At 38.9% G+C, this 20,684-nt stretch overlaps 1 protein-coding gene and 1 pseudogene across 1 annotated transcript; both read left to right on the top strand.

The window, feature by feature from the left end:
• The first annotated feature begins 456 nt into the window (after positions 1-456).
• On the top strand, positions 457-4,914 carry LOC102846665 (keratin, type I cytoskeletal 24-like). Its single transcript, XM_006889427.1, has 8 exons — positions 457-1,059; positions 1,972-2,054; positions 2,466-2,622; positions 3,181-3,342; positions 3,441-3,566; positions 4,097-4,314; positions 4,533-4,615; positions 4,811-4,914. The coding sequence occupies exons 1-8, from the start codon at positions 457-459 to the stop codon at positions 4,912-4,914; spliced, it is 1,536 nt and encodes a 511-aa protein (XP_006889489.1).
• A 14,910-nt stretch (positions 4,915-19,824) lies between these two features.
• Positions 19,825-20,684, top strand: part of LOC102846405 — a 5,861-nt pseudogene continuing 5,001 nt past the window's right edge.

Below are 20,684 nucleotides of genomic sequence, written 5' to 3'. Positions count from 1 at the left end.
GAAACTTCATTTTTATCATAACAAAGTATTTCATTTAATCACACTTGTTAATCTGGGGGTGTTCCTGGCCATTAGGAAATCATGAAGCAAATTTAATAGAATTACCCTTTCAGAAACAAATTGCCAAGTCATCAAAAACCTCTGAAAGATTAAAACTAATTCAAGAGGAAAATAAAATTATTTTTGCTTTGCTCCACCTTTTCCTTTTTTCCCCTTGATACAGTAAAGGCTCCTGGGCTGTGACCCAGCTTCAGAAAAAAAGAGCCAGTAAAGTAGGTTCACCAAAAAGAAATTATCCAATTATGGATTAGCAAAACTGCAGCAGGGATTAAGAAGTGACACAGAAGAGGAACACCCTAAAAGTGTGTATATAAGAGCCAAAAAAGCAGCCTGTGAACACACTCATCCCTATCACCTGTCCTGTTCATCCAGACAAGCTAAACATTGGAGAACACTATGTCTTGTTCAACTCGCATCTCCTCCTCCAGAACTGGGGGCAGTTCCATCAAGGGATCTGGTGGTGGGAGTAGCTTCAGCAGCGGAAGCCGATGTGGTCTGGGGGGGACCTCCTCCCGGGGCTTCCAAGGGGGATCCAGCAGCTGTGGCCTGAGTGGGGGGTCTGGTGGTGGCTTCGGAGGAAGCTTTGGAGGGGGCTTTGGTAGCTGTTCTGTAGGAGGAGGTTTTGGAGGAGTCTCAGGGGCTGGCTATAGTGGGGGTTCTGGATTTGGGGGTGGTTCTGGATTCGGTGGTGGTTCTGGGTTTGGCAGCGGTGCTAGTGGAGGCTTCTACACCTATGGTGGAGGCATGGGTGGTGGTGGGATGGGAGGTGGTTTTGGAGATGGGGGGCTTTTCTCTGGAAGTGAAAAGCAGACCATGCAGAACCTCAATGACCGCCTGGCCAACTACTTAGACAAGGTCAGAGCCCTGGAGGAAGCCAACGCTGACCTGGAGAGCAAAATCAAAGAGTGGTATGACAAATTTGGCCCTGGGTCTAAAGATGATGGATCTGGGAGGGACTACAGCAGATACTACCCAATCATTGATGATCTGAGGAATCAGGTAAGAAACTACATTGCTAAGTTTCTATTCTTTTTAAAACTTTTATTCACATCATATGCCATAATAAAAAATTTCAGTCAAGGAATTATTTAAAAATATATTTGCTTTCTATAGATATATTTTAACAATTTTGTACATGCTTTCCAATGATGCTAATTTTCTGTTTGTTTCTCATGTAAGTATTTCTACAGAAGGATAGAATATAGTCAATGACATGTAGCCAATTAACATGTATACATTATAGCAATGGCAGTGAATCAACATTCATTTAATCTACTTATTTTATGATTAATTCTGGTAGGTTAACATATTGCTGTATCTTGTCACATTTAAATACTCTAGCATTATTTTCTCTTCCTAGAAAACCTAGTGAAAACACTGTATAAAGATGTAGCATCATCTAAAACATGGAAAATACACTTTAAAGATTTTCAACTGAAATTCCATTATTAAACTTTTTTTTTTACAGCTCATGGAATTAATGATATTCCCAAACAGCAGACATATATTCACAGTGCTGGATTCTGTGAAGTAACGTCCTCTGGTTTCTCCAGTGAATCAGAAAACTGTTGTCTTTTCATAGAAAGATACAGTTTTACATACACCAAAATTATCATTGCAAGTGTCAATGTGAAACCACTTTGCACAGCAATTCAACCTTAAAAGCAAATGGCAATGGATGGTTTAAGGGAGAAAGCAGGATTTGAAACTTAATAGATAAGTTGGGTGAAGAAATATCTATCAATGACTGAATGAAAAATCAGTATGATTTATAAACTTTCACTAAAAAAAAATAAGTTAATAAACTGGAAGGGAAAGGCAAATAGGACAGGAGTATCTACCCTTTAGAATAGGCACACAGACACAGGTTAAAAGAAAAATCCCTGATGATTTCACTTTTGTCTTTTCCAGATTGTTACTGCCACGATTGAAAATGCTGGCATCGTTTTGCAAATTGACAATGCCAGATTGGCTGCTGATGACTTCAGACTGAAGTAAGAAAAGTGGAGACATGAAAACAAGTAACCAAAATTGAAGGAAATAAAAACCATTTGATTTTATTTCTATTTTTCATTTACTCTAAACTGAGGAAACATTAAAAGAATCATGATCTAAATTCACAAACATCCCAAAGTATGCATTAGAAACCATCATTCCAACATCAAGTTTAAAGACAACATAGCAGAAAATTAAGAAGAATTTTGTTTTAAAATGTGTTGGACAAGATTAGAATGAACATTGAGCTTATTTTTTTTAAATGAAAAAAATCTTCAAGAAAAATGTACAGCCTTCATTTGTCAAAATGGTTTCCTTTCAATATCAAAATAACTCCCATTAATGGAGGAGAGTGTTTTAACAGTAGCCAGTACAACTCACCATAATGTCAAACTTCCAAACCCTCCCAGGTACGAGAATGAGCTGTATCTCAGGCAGAGTGTGGAAGCTGACATCAATGGTCTGAGGAAGGTCCTGGATGACCTGACCATGACACGCTCTGACTTGGAGATGCAAATCGAGAGCCTCACCGAAGAGCTGGCTTACCTGAAGAAGAACCACGAGGAGGTAAGGGCATGTTTCACATCACCATTCAGCTCTGGTCTACATATTCTCCCACATTTTTATATAAAGGGGTTTTTTATTTTATTTTATACTGGTTTACTTGCAAAGTTCTTATACATTGTTATTTTTTTTTTTTAAAAATCCACACAACCTTATTCTATCTGAATAGATTTTCAATATCCTGTGTTCAGTGGACTAAAAGTAAAAATGAGCATTGTATCTTAGGTTCCTTTTTTTTTTAACTTCAATGTTCTAGCTTTAATTTTTGGTTATTTTTAAAGGAACCCTGGTGGTATATAGTGGGTTAAATGTTGGGCTGTTAACCCAAAGGTCTGTAAGTTCTAACCCACCAGCCCCTCTATGGGAGAAAAATGAGACAATCTGGTCGCATTAAGAACTGAGGCCTCAGACAGAAGTAATCCCATGGTGAAGGCCCACTCTGTCCTAGAAGGTAGCTGTGAGTCAAAACAGACCTGAGGGTAGTGTGGAATGGGGTGTATGTTTTAAGAATCCAAAGCTTTTCTGGTTTTGGTCATTATGGTGTGCTTTATTTTATATTAGGAGATGAAGAATATGCAAGGCAGCTCTGGAGGTGACGTGACTGTAGAAATGAACGCTGCCCCAGGAACTGACTTGACCAAACTATTGAATGACATGCGGGCGCAGTATGAGGAGCTGGCAGAACAGAACCGCCGGGAGGCCGAGGAGCAGTTCAACAAGCAGGTAGATGACACCCCTAAGTGTCCAAACCTGCAGCCATACACAAGCCACCTCGCCTGTCTCCTCAAGGCCACGTGTGCATATTACTTTTCCTCTTATAGAGTGCCTCACTGCAAGCCCAGATCTCTACTGATGCAGGGGCCACCAGCTCAGCCAAGAGTGAGATAACCGAGCTGAGACGCACTTTGCAAGCCCTGGAGATTGAGCTTCAGTCCCAAATGGCCATGGTATGGACCAACAGAAATCCAACAAGAAACTACACAAATACAGTTCCTTTTTTGTAGTAGGTTTGGTTGGGTTTTCATTTGGGGTTTGTTTCTTTTTTTTTTTTCCTTTCTCTTATCTGTCAATATGCACAAACTAGAAGTAGTATGGAGGGAAGCTATCTCCTGCTTGTAGGAAGCATAAAACATTAAGACATCCAGTTAAAGATAAAAGCTATCTTTCCAACTGGGGGTGGAGGCGTGGGCAGGGAGAAAAATGCAACAATGAATGAAAGGAAATGCAAAATCTCTGTAAAAGTTGATTAAAATTAATAAAATAAATTTTTTTAAAAAGATACAAGCTATCTTTCCATAAGTGATTTGGCTTAGGTTAAAAAAAAAAAAAAAGAAGTGACAGAAAGAGCATATCAGCAAAGTGATAGGACAATATGTGTTGTAACACTTTCAAGGAGTCTGAAAAGACTTCTCTGATTGCAGTAGAACTAATTTATTTTTACAATCTTCTCATAATGATTGTTTCTCCCTTTTCTTAGAAAAGTTCTTTGGAAGGAACTCTGGCTGACACAGAAGCAGGCTACATGGCCCAGCTGTCAGAAATACAAATGAAGATAAGCGGCCTGGAGGAGCAGATCTGCCAGATCCGGGGCGAGACGGAGTGCCAGAACGCAGAGTACGAGCAGCTGCTGGACATCAAGACCCGTCTGGAGATGGAGATCGAGACCTACCGCCGCCTGCTGGACGGAGAGGGCGGGTGAGCGAAACCATGAACAATTGAACCGCATACCTGGGTGGATCTAATTGATGAAAACAAAAAAAGGGGCTCAGAGGTGGGATTCATGTTTCTAACATAACGATGGCAACGTCCAGTCAAAAGAAATCTGAAGCTTCATCATAAAGAAGTTCAGGCATGGTGGTCTTCTGTTATTTTTGCAAGCACTAAAGAATATAATTTTTTTTTTCTGATTACAGAAACTCAGGGTACAAAAGTACAGGATCCAGAAACATGGGATCGAGGGGTTCAGGATCTGGAAGCTCCTCTGGTCAAGGAAGAGGTGTGTATTTTTTTAAAGGTTATAATAATTTAAAAAGCAGAGTGAATGCAGGCTTGACTTGTCATATTACCAAGTATCCACTATATAATGTTTATATAATCTTACCCAGAGAAACCATAGGTGAATGCACTTGAACTTCTCTGGATCTGTTTTATGATCATTTCCCCACTGACAGTGTTACTATGTGAATTTCAGATCCAAGCAAGACAAGAGTGACTAAGACCATTGTGGAGGAGGTAGTGGATGGCAAGGTTGTCTCATCTCAAGTCAGCAATGTTTCTGAAGTGAAAGTTAAATAAGCAGTTTCTAGATCAACAAGGGTGTCTTTCACAGAAGAATTCGAAAGACACAAAGAAAGAAATTGCATCAATCCAGGCATCTTGCTACACAGCTTCAGGGCAAAGGTTCAGTCCAGAAATAGATGACTAGCCAATTTTCCTGCATGTTCTCTTCAAATGACTACTTTGTTCCAATTGTTTCTGTGCTTCAATAAACTTACTTTTGCAAGTTAATTATGATTGTTATTCCTGCGTTTCTTAAAACTTAATTAAATAGTTTACTTAGAAACGGAGTTGTCAGTTACGATCTAGCAGCTTTAAGGGGATCAGACAAGGTTTTGATCTTTTGTCCACAGAGCCACTGTGAGTCAGGAGCAACTCAACAGCATCTAATAAGTTTTCATTTACGGTGTGTAGAGCGCCTTCTTCATAAAAGAAAGATTCTGAACATTTTAGATTGGCGCATTTTAAACAATATTGCTCAAAGAGTCAATGATGAAGTAGATAAGATTATATTTTAGCATCCTTAATACCATAGCCACAAAGACAGACAAGATAATTTGAATAATCAACCTATCTTGAATCGTGCATGGAAAGGTGGAAGGTTGCCAAAAGAGAAGAAGACCTTCAACCAGATGGACTGACACAGCAACTGTAGCAATGGAACCAAGTATGTCAGAAATTGTGAGGATGGCATAGGATAAGACAGGGTTCAGATCTGTTGTTCATTTTGTCACTATGAGTTGTACTTGTCAACACCTAACAGTATACTGAATTAACACTTGGTCTTGTTATGTCCATCACTGAACTGGGTATTTTGTGAACTAAAAAGAAACATAAGATATTCCTCTGATTTTAGTGAGCTTACATTTTTGATAGGAAGTAAAGCTAAAACATAAAATAATAAATCAATATGTGTTTAAGATTAAAGGACTTGATTAATCATCTTTACCAAGACCACCTCTGGAATCATTACATTTGCTCACCATTTTGGATATAAGCTAAATAAAGAAAAACTGGGGAAGTATGATTGTATGCATAGTATGGAGTCAGATTTCTTAAAACCTTGCAAGTTTCAGAGGGAGGAAGTGCTCAGATACTCATTTCCTTAGCAAAACAGAGGCATCTTATTAGCAAAAATTATCCCTCAGCTGAGCTGGTGTTTCCTTCTCCAGCTCCATTACTGATTTAGGTCTTTGGTCCTGTAGGTGGTCACAACCCCCTTCCTACACCACCACACTGCGCTTGAAGCCATAAAATCTTGTCTTTTTAGGGTTGAAAAAGTCCCTTAAAGCAGGGTGAGGGGTGATTCAGGCACAAAACTAAGTCAGACTGGCAGGGACCCTTTGCAAGCATGGAGTTTCCTGTCCAAGGAATTCAATATGATCAGATCACAAATTAGAGAATTAACTCTGTAATAGGTCATCAAGAAAATAATACAAGATTTGGTATAAAAGCTGAATTTAAAATTATAAGAATGAACCTGAATAAAATCCATCTAAATTATTCCTTCAAATATAGACCCAACTAAGAGTTGTATGAAAAAAAAACAACATAATTAATGAAAGCAACTAAATAATGCTGTATTTGGGGTTGGGTTTTGGTACTCTCCTCTACTGTAACATAAAAATTAATTCTGGGCATATGGTAACTTCTGCTTAAATAGCTAATAAAAGAATGCATTGAATTGTTAAACATAAAACCACCACTTAAAGAAAAACAACCCATAGGTTAGGAAGTCTTAAGTCAAATCTATGTCTATCATTAAATAAACTCTTGGATGTTTCTCACTCCTTCAGTGAAAAGTCAAGAAATGAGAATTGACTGGTTGAGTCCAGATTTACAGGAAAGCCAGAAATGGAGGTCTGGTCTGCATGGCTTCTGGGACCTTGGAACATGGCATCCACGTAAGGGTGATCTCTGCTCTCTCCAGGTCTTCCCAGACCTACTCGTGCAGCTCTTTGCATTGATGGCTAGCATTACTCTCACAGTCAAAGTAAAACTACGTGGCTGTTCTAAAAACCATCTCAGGGTGAAAATCCTCACTCTGAGTTACCTTGATGGTTAAAATCCTCCATTTGTATGAAATGATGGTTTACAAAAAAAGCAAAAGCCAGATCATACATTCCAAGGCACTATAGGCCTTGTTGTGAAAAGCACATTCAATCACTAAATTGGAACTACTGGACCATTTTGAATCATTAAATTTATTTAGAATGTTGAATACAATATTAAAGACAAGAGATTCATATATTGTTGCTGTTGTTGTTAGTTGCTATAGGTTGCAGATCTTTCAACCTGAAGACCTTTCAGAAGCAGTTTATCCAGGCCTGTTCTGAGGGGACTGGGTGGGTTTAAAACAGGAACCTTAAGGCTAGTTGTCAAACACATTAGCATTTACACTATTCAGGGCCTTCTAAGGAGCTCTGATCGCCTACTGTACTGCTAATCAAAAGGCTCTGAATCTCCTTGGATTCAAATCCACCAGTGACTCTGAGCAAAAAGACGGACAGTCTCCTCGGTTAAGACTTACAGCCTCGGAAATAACAGAGTCAGAATGGATTGAATGGCAATGAGTGAGTGAGGAACTGCTCATATATTATTACTGCCCCTAGAAGTATTTTATTAAGGGAACTCTCGTGGCCTAGTCATAAGGAGATGTGCTGCCAACCTGACGGCTTGCAGTTCAAATCCACCAGCTACTTCATGAGAGACATATAAGCAGTCTCCTCCCATGTGATTTACTGCTTCTGAAAACCCACTGGAGGGTCAATTATGGGTCGATTCTGACTCGAAGGTACATGCCAACCACAAAAGTATTTTAAAGCCTCACATCCATTCAATACCACTCCCCACCCCAATCTTTTTAATGGCCTAGTGGCAAGAAGCTGCAAATCCAAAGGCAGCAAATGGAGCCACCAGCTGCTCTGCGGGAGAAGGATGGGCAATCTCCTCCTGTGATTAACTGTTTCTGAAAGGTCAGCTATGGGTCGGTTCCAACTCTATGGTACTCAACAGTTGTTCAATTATAAGAATGGTATAAGAATGGTATAAACATAAACTTTATATGCACTGGAAAATTTTAAAGAATTTGTGACTAACTTTATTGTTATTTTTTATTAAAATGTTCTTGAAATGAACCCAAATGAGAAAACATGCTTGTTTCTTTTGAGCATGTACCTTCCCATAAGAAGGGTGGGCCAGTATCGACTTGTATATTGAAGCTGCTGGCTTTTAATCCAAAAACTCATACGGTTATTCTTTCCGGCATCTAGGACTAAGTGAGGAGACTTGTTCTCTGGAAGCAACCTCTATCTCCACCCTCATAAATATTAGAAACAAGAAATTTAGTTTAATACAGGCAGAGAAGAGGAAGAACAAAGAAATTAGAGACAATAAGGAAAATGGTCTCATTTCTCTTAATATTTCCATGGAATTGGACAACGTTCAAAGAGGAGACAGATGTGATGAATATAAATAAATCATCCAGAATATACAGTCAGTAATGTAATCCAGCCTCCCTCCTCAAGAAGTAAAATACTGCAATAAATTAATCACTTTGCGAAATCATCAGTGATTCAGATATGACCAGGAGTTCTTACAGCCTAGTGGTAAGATGCTGGCTGTGCTGCCAACTCAAAACATGGTTCAAATCCAACACTAGCTATTCTGTGGGAGATATATGCTCCGTCTTCTACTATGCAATTTACAGCCTCTTAAAACCCGCTGGAGGGTCAGGGTTGGTTCAAATTTGGCAACACACAATACACACACACAACTATGATACCTGCAAACAAGAAACACTGGTCAAATTCCTATAAAAATAGTTCTTTCACATGAAGAAATGCTCAAAATCACTGGCAATAAGAGAGATGCCAATCAAAATTACCATGAGATACTCTCTCTCACCCCACTAATAGTAACAAAGTTTAATAAGACAGCAAGCAATAAATGTTGGCAAGGATGTGGAGAGACTGGAACTCTCACACACTGTTGGTGGGATTGTAAAATAGTACAGCCACTCTGGAAGGCAGTTTGGTGTTTCCTCAAAAAAGCTAAACATAGATATTCCATATGACCCAGCTATACTACTACTAAGAATATACCCCAAGGAACACCAATGTTCACAGAAGCATTATTCACAATAGCAAAAACATGGCAATGGCCCAAATGTCCATCACCAAATGAATGGATTGAAAAATGGAATACTATTCAGCACTTGGATATAATGATTTTGAAAAACACTATATAATATTGGAGAAGCTAGAGGGATTTAGGCTGAGTAAATTAACTCAGGCACATAAGAACAAATATTGTATATGACCATTATTGTGAAAACAGAAGGATAACCAGTAAGATGTATATGGCTATACAAAGAGGGGAGAGGAGGGAGCAGAAGGACTGAGGGTGGGGAGGGGGATAATTATGAAGTCACAAAGTTTGGTAGGTGGAGGGAGGGAACAGGGGGAAAAAAATAAACCCCAAAACATCAATGTACATGAATTAAACACAATAAAAAAATAGTTCTTTCATTTGTAATATCAGTGTCAATAAGGCATAACAACAGATAAAATAGTGAAAGAATGAATGCTGCCTTTTGTTTTTAAATGTTAGCCAGATAGGACATCTGTTTTAGTTTGGGTTGAGTTTGTTGCTGCTGCTGTTATTAACAATAGAACTTAAATAAGATAAAAAGGGCAAGCAACGCCTCATAGTGGCTCACACATATTTCAAGAACAAAGTAGGATACAAATACCCGTTGGCCATTAAAACTCAAGGGGATTTCCCCGGTTAGGGAGAAAACCAGCTAGGTCCCAGCAACATCAAGTCTGGGGCTTTGAAGTGAGTTTAATAGACTTTCAGTGACAGCAAAGGTGGGAGGGGACACTAGTGAAGTAAACAGTTCATGGAAACTAAATTTTGATGTGCAAAAATTACACTGATATGTAATCTAAGCAAGAACCATTCAAAAATATGTAAAGATTTCTCACCACTGGGCCAATTGGCAGCACCATATTACATAGAGAAGAGATTGAGGTTGTTAACAATTACAGCTTGCTCAGCTTCTCAATCAACACTATTAACATCAGGAGTCAGAAAATCAAAAGATGAATTATATTGGGAAAATCTGCTGTCATGGACCAATCTAAAGTGCTGAAGAGCACTGATGTTAGTTTAAATACAAAGGTGAGCCTAATCCAGGCCATGGTATTCTCAATTACTTGTTAAGCTTCAGAGAGTTAGGCAATGACTAAGGATGACAGAAGAAGAATTGATGCCTTTGAGTTGTGGTTCTGGATAAGAGACTTGAACATACCATGGACTGCCAAGAAAACAAATAGGTCTGTCTTGCAGAGGGTAAAACCAAGTCTCTCCTTGGAGGCTAGGATTTTGAAACTCTGCCTCACTTACTTTGGGCATGTAGCCATGAGAAATCGGTCATTGGAGAATGACATCATGCTTGGAAGGGTGGACGGGCAGCGCAGGAGAGGGAGACCCCAGATGAGATGGATTGATACAGTAACTGGAGCAATGGAGGTTGGTGTGACAGAGTTGGTGAGACTTGCTCAGGCCAGGGAAGGGTTCAGAGCTGGTGTACATAGGGTCGCTATTCATCACAGGCAACTCAATGGCACATAAAAACAATAACATACTATGACAGGTTTGGAAGCACGAGTGGCATCCACTTCGGAAATAACATGCCTCTGGAGACTCTATGAAGTTTGATAAATGTCAATAGTTGTAGAAGGGCTTCAGTTCTTTTATTCATAGGGTCACTATGAGTCATGCTTGACTCAAAGACAATCAACAACAACAAGGTAATGAAAGGTTTTTCTGGGAAGTGTTCTGTAGAAATGGATCCGTCTATCCGAAGTACTACAATCATGCTGATGATAATCCTTATACTTAAAGCCACTCTCTTTTACCCCTGGAAAGCCCCTCTTGGTACAATTAATAACTGAGATTATTAATGCCTAAAATTTACTGAACTCGTGGAAAGGGCTTTTTTTTTTTTTGCAGAAAGGGCTTTTTAATAACTACCACAACCTCTGTCAATTAATTCTAATATGCAAGGCCTTTAGACATATGCATCATTTTTCATTCTACTCACTACTTGCAGCTATCTGTAAGACAAATTACTTGCAATAATGTTTTATTAGTTTATCTAAGGCCAAGAAGCCAAGATTTCTAAATCTCCATGACTGTCTCTATGTAAACAAGGATACCAAGGTGAGGTAATTTTGCTTTCCTCCTCCACTGGGTATTCCACACCCAAAGGTTTCTGTGAAGATTCTACATTAGAGTTTGTGATTTCTATCACAATCGTAGCAACCCAAAATCACTTAATTTTTAAAGAGTTGGAAAGCAATTTTTATTCCACCCTCCTTCCACATTGCACTAGAACATGAGTTCCTCCTGAGCCATCGTTCTAGGGCTCCAGCCTCTGGTTGAAGGCTCTCAGGCAGATCTTGGAACACTCAGGACAATTTTAGAACAGGTATAATATTCTAAATGTTTTCCTTCTATGGAGTCAAATCTTTCTTCCTCTGTAACTTTCCTCTCTCTTATCCAGGTTTAGACCTTTGGGGTTATTTTATAAGTTTTTTTCTCTTCTAGACAAAAAAAATTCTTATTTCCATAGTCTGATTTCTAAATTCGCATCCTGACATTTTTTCCATATCCTTCATTATCTGGGACTCTGGAAAGTGAAGGCATACTGCTAAGCAAAAAGGCTGGTCTCTCAAAACCATCCAGAGGAACCTCACAGGCAAGCCCTGGCGACTTCCTCCCTAGCGATGACGGCCTCTGAAAACTCCGCTAAGCGCCCTGAAATGCATCAGGTCTCCACGTGTGGGAACTGACTGCATGACAACAGGTGCCAGTAGCTTGCATTTAAATAAAACCACTGCCATCAAGTTGTTTCTAATTCACAGCAACCCTCCACTGGGTTTCTGAGGCTGGAAAATTTGAACGGCTGATTCTTCCCTTATTGTTGTTGCTGAGTATCATCAAGTCAGAACTGACCCATTGCTGACCTTCTCGTAGGTTTTCAACAGCAGTTAATCCCACAGGAGGAGATAGCTCTTCCTTCTCTGGCGGAGCAGTTGATGGATTCGAACCGTGTGCCTTCAGGATTGCAGGGCAGCTTCTTGCCACACTAGCCCACCTTTACTTAGCAGTCCAATATGTTAGGCACTATGCCACCAGGGTAATTAAATACTCCTCTAAACTATAGTGCTCAGAATTAATTATAAGGCTCAGGACCAGTGGGAAGGTGATATGCTCTAACTTTAGCACCACCTCAAACTCATGGCTCCGTCAATTCTAAAACTTCTGCAAAGAAACTTTTCCTTCATTGGATTTTTTTTTTTCAAATGTAGAACTAGATTTTTAAATTATATTTATTTACAAAATCTAGTATCTTTTGCCATCATTTCAGTTGCAAAGTTCGTTTTAATATTTCACTCAACATATTAAATGTATTTTGTGTCATTTGGGGCAGTGGGGAAGCAACAACAGAAACTAAAACACAAGTAGTGTCCTACCAAAATTCCCACACTCACTGATAAAAATTAACAAATCAGGCTGATACATATTTTTCATAAGTATACCACTGAAATATTATGTTCTAATAAAGATTACATTTTTTCCTTTCTAATAAAGGTGTCACCGTCCATCCATTTCCAAAATAACAGGATATCGGAAATCTTATCGAAAATAGAGCACACTTAGAGTAGACTATCAAATATGGCAGGTGTGTCAGAGTCAGTGAGACTGGCTTAGGATAGGGCAAGCCTCAGAGCTATTGTACATACAGTCGCTATGAGTCACAGGCTACTTGATGGCACATAACAACAACAACCACAACAATAAAGTCTCAAGAAAATGTTTATTTAATGAGTAGGGTATTTGAAGACTGGAAGAGATCCAAGCTCTCTTAAAGTAAAATGATGTTCATGCAATATTATTCAAAATGGGTGAGCCTGAAGGACATTATGCTGAGTGAAGTATCTCAGTCACAAAAGGACAAATACTGCATGATGCCACAGCTGTAAAATGGGACTGATATCAGGGTTGTGGTAAGACTGAGGAAAACTGGATAAAATGATGTATACTGCACTGAAACAGATGAGGGAGAGAATAATTTAAAAGCGATATATGATAGGGTATCATGGTTATCACAAGAGTCCACAATTAAGGTTGCATAGTGGAATGCACTTGGGGTGGTGGGAGGGGTGCAGGGGGATTGTGTACCAGGGAGAGAGTGTTTATTTTACTTTTCAAAGGGAGGAGTGAACTGGGGTTGGGGGGGAGGGCTGGGCGGGGAGAGAAGTGCAGCAATGAATGAATGGAAATCCAAAATCTCTGTAAATGTTCATTAAAATTATTAAAAAACATTAAAAAAGTAAAATGATGTAACAAAGCATTAAAGTACAAATTAGTGCCTGGCTTAAAGATGAATTTCTGTTTCTTTTTATTTTAATATTTCAATTGTATAATTTCTTTAAAAATGGAGGGGAAGTAATACAAAGAAAAGGCCATGCGAAAACTATGGATACCATGTTTGTCAATAATTATTGTCTCTAGCGTGACACCTTGTGTTAAAAAAAATGGATGATAGTTCAGTCTTTATTAACCTATAGCTTATTCATTATCTCTGGCAACATTCTGAAGAGAAATAATTCTGTAATATGAAAACTATACGAGATTTTCCCCTCTTTGTAATAAGGAATGGGGCAAGAGGAGTGACTGCTGTGTTCAAGCCATTACCAGTAACTTCAGGATTTTGCCACAACTCAGGTTTACATGTGTTGATTTAATCATGAAAGGAAGAAGGGATCATCTCTGCAGAACTTTACAAGAACCTGGAACACTTACAAGTTAGCTATTAAATACTAAATCAGCCCATAATATAGTTTCAATTCCTCTGTTTTTCTTTAATTTTCTTAAGAGATCCTACACTTTAGTAAAATAATGGGGGAATGGGGATTAATTATTATTGCTTTTGTTGAGTATTAGCAACTTTCTTCTATCTCACAGCAACAAAAGAATGAACTGCGTACAACACTTGTATCTATCTGCATTTGACCAGATAAAAGAATTCAAGAATAGTAAAATGAGTGTGACCATTTTCTCTTTCTGTTTTTGAATCTTTCTGCAGGAAAAAGAGGGCAAATCTCCTGTATGATTTACAGCCTCTGGAAAATCTGCTGAAGGGTCAGCTAGGAGTCAGTTCTGACTCAATGGCACATAACCACAACAGCATTTGAACCGTAAATTTTCCCAACACATAACGTCCAACCTACATTAAGCATCAGCCCCTCTATGTTATTTCACTAGGAGCCCCTAAAATTGCTTTAAAATAATATTCTTCTTTTTAAAAAATACTCTATTATATAATCCACAAGGAAAAGAAATTGCTACAAACAAAACTAGGAAAATTTATAAAGAGAAATTTTATAAATGAAAATATAAATTGAACTAGGTTGATATCATATTTACATGATAGATTTATATGATCTGCTTCATTTGTCAACCGTGATAATACATACCTGAAAGCATCTTCTATGCCTTTAATTAAACAAAACACCCTCCTAAGTTTAATAATTAATAAAAATAACTTAATATTTTGGAAGCAGGAGTGGCATGCACTTCCTAAACAATATGCCTCTGGAAACTATGAACTTAGAGAAACAACAATAGTTACAGAACAAAGTATAGGTCTTTTGTTCACAGGGTCGCTATGAGTCATGCTCTACTTGACAGCACTTAACAACAACTTAATATTACAGTGGTCATTAAAAGGCCTTAAAATTATTTTATCAGAGATGAAATGCTCACTTTACTAGCTATCAAAGGACTTGCTAGTTGATAACAAACCTCAAGACTCTCCTTGAAGCCTTTGGCTCTGCAGAGTTGAAATGCTTTCATCATTTCCCACTGAACTCCTAAATCAAGTTTATGGTAATTAGGGTCCAGTTATAAGAAAGGAAATGTAGCTTAAGTGGAATCTCAGGTGGAGGTCTTTCCACTAACTATGGGAGTATGAACTCAGAAGGAAGTGAGAGTGATTCTCTCTGATAATGAGGATACAATGCATCCTCAATGAGCATCTGACCGTTTACCTGGACAGATGCAAGCAATGGAGGAGGCAAACACTGGGCTTGAAACGAAAATTGAAGACTAGTAGAAGAAATGTGGGTCTGGGGTTACTAGTCAAAGAGAACAAAAGTGCTAGACGAAGTATTTCCATATAACTGAGGAACTTAAAAACAAGGTAAGAAATTTTATTATGTTATGCTCAAGAATTACATTAAAAATGCAAAGTTTTAAAAGATCTGGAACATTTTATACTTGCACTTGTCTCCATGTAACCAGATTAAGGAAATTAATAGGCAACAGGAGATATCTATTAGCTCTGATGATTCATTTTCTAATTTCCTCATTTTATATCCTTCATTTTTTTTAATTGAAGGAAGACTCATCAAAAACCTGCATTATGCAGATGACAAAACTTTGCTTGCTGAAATTGAGGAGGATCTGAATCACTTGCTGTAGAAGGTCAAGGACTGCAGCCATTGAAGCTCAACATCAAGAAAACAAAGATTCGCACCACTGGGCTTACTGGCAGCATTACGATAGATGGTGAAGAGAATGATATTGTTAACAGTTTTAGTTTGCTTGGTTCCACAATCAACAGTCTTGGTACCAGCAGCCAGGCAATCAAAAGACAAATTGCATTCGGTAAGTCTGCTGTCATAGACATCTCTAGAGTACAGAAGAGCAATGATGTCAGTCTGGAGACTAAGGTGATCCTGATCCAGACCATGGTCTTCACAATTATGTGGTATCAGAAAGCTGGACAATGACTAGGGGTGATAGAAGGAGAATTGATGCCTTTGAGCTGTGGTGCTGAAGAAGAGTATTGAATGCACTGCTAGGAGAACAAACAGATTTGTCCTAGAGAGGGTAAAACCAGGCTGCTCCTTGGAGGCAAGGATTTTGAGGGTCTGTCTGGCATACTTTGGGCATGCTGCAAGAATGTACCAGTCCTTGGAGAGGGACATGCTTGAGAGGGTGGAGGGACAGCATAAGAGAGGAAGACTCTTGATGAGATGGATTGACTCAGTGACCAGGGTAATGGCGTCAGTGTGTCAGACAATAAGATTGGCTCAGGACAAAGCAGGATTCAAAGCTGTTGTACCTAGGCTTGCTATTTGTCAGAGACAACTCGATAGCACATGGCAACAACATTTTGGAAATGTTTCCAAAATACTTTAGTATTAAACAGTGTTTGCAGTTCTATTACTTTCCAAAGCAGAAAATATGTCATAAGGAACTAGCAAAACAACTGTTTAATGTACAATCATTAAAGGGACACACACATAAAATTTCTTATATGAAATTTTAAATGCCTGAAATTGACATTACTGAGCAACAGAATACAGAAATTAGTGGGTGTGACAATAATAACTTTTTTGTGTCCTGCTTTTCCAGATTCCAGATGAGGACATTTACAATGCCAGCTTCATGCCACAGGCTAACAAGATGAAATTAACAGCTAAGAGCTTCAGACAGTAGTTAGATGACTGCTTACCAACACAGTGGCAAGCAAACTAAGGAGATAAACATTATGTGAAGTCATACTTATTTTTGTGTTGTTGTTGTATACCATAGTTGGAACAGACCCATAGCTGACCCTCCAGCATCTTTTCTGAGGCAGTTAATTGCACAGGAGGAGATTCCTTATCCTCCCACAGAGCAACTTGTGGCCTTGAACTGCATGCCTTCAGGACAGCAGCACAGCTTCTTGCCACTAGGCCACCAGAGCTCTCTATTTCTGTGTTGGAATCACAAATTATGAAAAGATTATTCCATTTTTTAGAAACATATTAGATCCAAAAAGTGGAAAATATTTTTAACTGAATAGCTAAATACCAAACAAGCTGATCCCAACTCTGGGTGACTCCATGGGTGTCAGAGTAGAACTGAGCCCCATGGGGTTTCAGTGTCTGCTTTTTTTCAACCTGGCAGTGCCTAAGTGCCTCTGAATGGATTCAGACCAATAACCCTTTGGTTAGCAGCTTGGCATTTAACCATTTGTGTTACCTGGGGCTCCAATTACATAACAGAAACTCACTAAAATTTACAAGCATGCTATGGTAAATTGTTCATCACCTAATTTATGTTTCAGACCTGAGAATTCTCATGTATTAAGTATGCTTAAAATGAGGGCCATAAAAAGTGTCATCATGTATGCTCTGAGAATTCTCTGAGTTAACTCTACTTGATGTGTATGCAAAGCTCTCAGCAAACAGATGGGAAGCAAGGTGTGCCAACTGTGCTCAAATATAACACTGCTGGGAAGGTTCCTCCCCAAAGCACACAACATGTCATACGGAATGCCAGCATACCAAACTAAGAAAGAAAAATGTTAATAGTGAATTACATTAACAAAAATTCTTGAACTGAAGGCCCGCATTTCTAGAACAATGCTTTTTAAAAAATTAGAGAAGAGCTTAACAATACAGACCTAACTCACAGTGAAAATGTGTAACACTTTATCCAGTTTTGAAACTGAATTGCCCCTGGGTTGGTATGTTCAGGCTCCTCACATCCATGCTCTGAGCAGAGTCTTGGATGACCTGGATCTGTCCAAGACTGATCTGGAAACACAAATGGATTAAAACTCTGGCAGAGAAAGGTACTTTATCTTGAAAATAACCATGAAGATATATGTGTCCAGACACGAAAGCATAACTTGTCTATTTCTTACTTCACTCTTGGCTTCAATTCCAATCTAATAAGATTTAGGAAAACTACATGACGCAAATTCAACTACCATTAAAGGTGAACTCCTCGGTGATTGTTTCAAAGACAACACATGAAAGGCCTGGCCGCTGTTGACAGCTCCAGGTGTGTGTGGAGGTGGATGCTGTGCCTGGGGCAGATCTAACCCAGCTCCTCTATGACATGAGGCCTCAACATGAAGCCACAATCAAGCAAAATCACTGAGATGGTGAAATTTGGTTCAACAATAAGGTACATGCAAAACACAGTCAAGGTCAAGAAATCTAGGATGACTTCACTCCACCTAAAAAATAAAAGACTGATTTATTTTTCCCCCCCAGCAACAATAGCAGATTTCAACAAGTCAACAAACAACAAATGCTGGCGAGGTTGTGGAGAGATTGGGACACTTATTCACTGCTAATGGAAATGTAAAATGGTATAGCCACTATGGAAGGTGGTCTGGTGCTTTCTCAAAAAGTTGGAAACAGACATACCATTTGACCTAGCAATTCCATTACTAGGAAGATGTCCTACAGAAACCAGAGCCACAACTCAAACAGATGTATACACATCCATATTTATTGCTGCATTATTAGCAATAGCAAAAAGACTGAGTCAACCCAAGTGTCCATCAACAAATAAATGCAGAGGAAAAAACTATAGTGAATTTACACAATGTACTAAAAAACAATGAGTTCATAAAACATTACACAACATGGGGCAGCCTAGGGGACATTATTCTGAGTGAAATATCTCAGTCACAAAAGGACAAATGCTGCATAACACCACTGTTACAAAATAGGAGAGACATGGGAGGGGGTGTTGGAGAGAGAATGGGAAAACAGTGGATAGATAATGAAGACTGCATTAAATCAGATGAGGGGAAGAACTGTCCAAATGGAATGTATATTTAGGCATTATATGTATAACAACAATCCGGAAGGGATGCACTGTAGGGAAGTCTAAGGGAGGAGGGGGAAAGAAAATGTGCAACAACAGAAAAAATTAAAATAAAACAGTTTTTATGTTTAAAAAAATTACTTATTTTAAATAGTATTTAGAGAAGAGTGCTAACAGAATATTTTTACTGTTGCTGTTGAATACAATTCTGGTAAGACTGAGAAGAAAGACTCCTCAGATACTGAGACTGAGCTGCACTGTGCAATAGCTCCGATATGTCAAAATCTCCTTTTGGGTGAATACTCAACAGACTAACCTTGTCACACAAACAGGGAGCTCGGGAGGCCTACTGATAAGGTTTGAATCCTGGGGAGCTGTGTGGGTCCTGACTAGAAAGCAATGTGTGGGTAAAGTCTGGAGTTCTTGGTTTCTGTAACCAGTAAATGAACTAAGCTTCTAACTAGCACTTCTTGTTAGGTGCCATCGAGTTAACATGACTCATGGCAACCCTGTGAAATAGCTGACCTTAACTTTGCCCTATCCTATGCTGTCCTCATCACCTCTCATATACTACAACCCACTGCTGAAGTCACTATGTCAATCCATCTCAGTGAGATCTTCCTCTCCTTCACTGACCCTCTGTTTTTTCAAGCATGTTGTCCCTTTCCAAACCTCACCTAGCTATGTGTCCAAAGTATGAAAGATGAAGTTTCACCATCCTTGCCTCCAAGCAGCACTCTGGCTAGGCTTTTTCCAAGACTTATCTGTATGTTCTTTTAGCAGTTGGTGAGACATTCAGCACTCTTCAACACCATAATTCAAAGGCATCAATTCTTCTCCTGTCATCCTAATTGATCATCCAGTTCTCTGATATATAGCAAGTAAGTAAGACCATGGCCTGAATCAGGCACATCTTAGTCTTCAAACTGACATCATTGCTCTTCAGCATTCTGGAGAGGTCACTGGCACCAGACTTGTCCAGTGAAATATGTCTCCTGATTTCCTGACTTCTACTACTAAGGGTGTTGACTGTTTATTGCACTAACTAGGGAGGATTAAACCCATTCGGAGGTGCTTTGAAAGAATGATCTGGTCTGTTGATGTGCTTCTGAAAAATTTTAACTCTGTGGGGACCTGAGCGAAAAGATGCAGTATAAGTGAGGGTGCTGAGAGGGTGGCCTTTGTTTGGTGAGAAAAAGGGCTACTGAAGAGGCCTCAGAACCAGGAGTTTCTGCCATGTTCTGCAAAAAGATCATGGAGCTGGTTCTCAAACTGGATGACACACCAGGAGGGCAGCTACCCTCTTTTAATGAGGAGGGACTCAGACACATTCTAGAACAAAGCTTGTCTCAAGTTAATGAAAAAAACCAAAAAACCACAAAACAAAACAGAGAGATGAAGCAATTTGATACTAAACATCACATTTCAACCCTGTCCTTGGTCAAGAAATGGACTGCACTGTGGCCTGTCTGTATGACCAGTTACTTTGGATGAGAGCACTCAGGTGAGAATATACAGTGTCTTGTCAAATGCTTTGCAATTTCACATGTATGCTGAAGAAATGGAGAGGTTTCATCACTATAAAAAGTCCCCGGCTACTTACATGAGATCACTGGGAGAAGACGAAGGTTTGGACATTACACAGGATCTGAAGTTTCCAGAAGCCTGTATATTGAAGTGCAGTGTCTAGAAGGCTATGTAAAATTTGACGTTAATGATGGCACTTGTGAGATTATATATATATATATATATATGGCAGGCCAGTATTTTTTACCTCATTAGAAGTGTGAAAAGTCAGTGTGAACAGTCATCTTGTGGTTCCTAACCTTTATACTATAATAGAAAATGTGCTAGTCAATAGGCTTTTTATTTTAAGAATTACCTGCCCTCTGTAACTTGATTTGTGCCACCATTAGAACCTCCACTTGGAATATTATTGCTTTTTAATTTTTGACTCATGTACTTTTGTTAGTTAAATTTATGTCTTCTAGGCTACAAAGATGTACTTCAAGATGGATCTAGAAATAACTTTTTTTACTATGAAGGCAACCCCATTTTTCCTTGTCTTTTCATCTCCAGAGTAATATATCATATGG

The sequence above is a fragment of the Elephantulus edwardii genome, unplaced genomic scaffold (assembly GCF_000299155.1).
Source record: "Elephantulus edwardii isolate Elephantulus edwardi_28Jun2011 unplaced genomic scaffold, EleEdw1.0 scaffold00077, whole genome shotgun sequence".
Taxonomy (NCBI): domain Eukaryota; kingdom Metazoa; phylum Chordata; class Mammalia; order Macroscelidea; family Macroscelididae; genus Elephantulus; species Elephantulus edwardii.
This window is presented reverse-complemented; position numbering and strand designations above follow the sequence as displayed.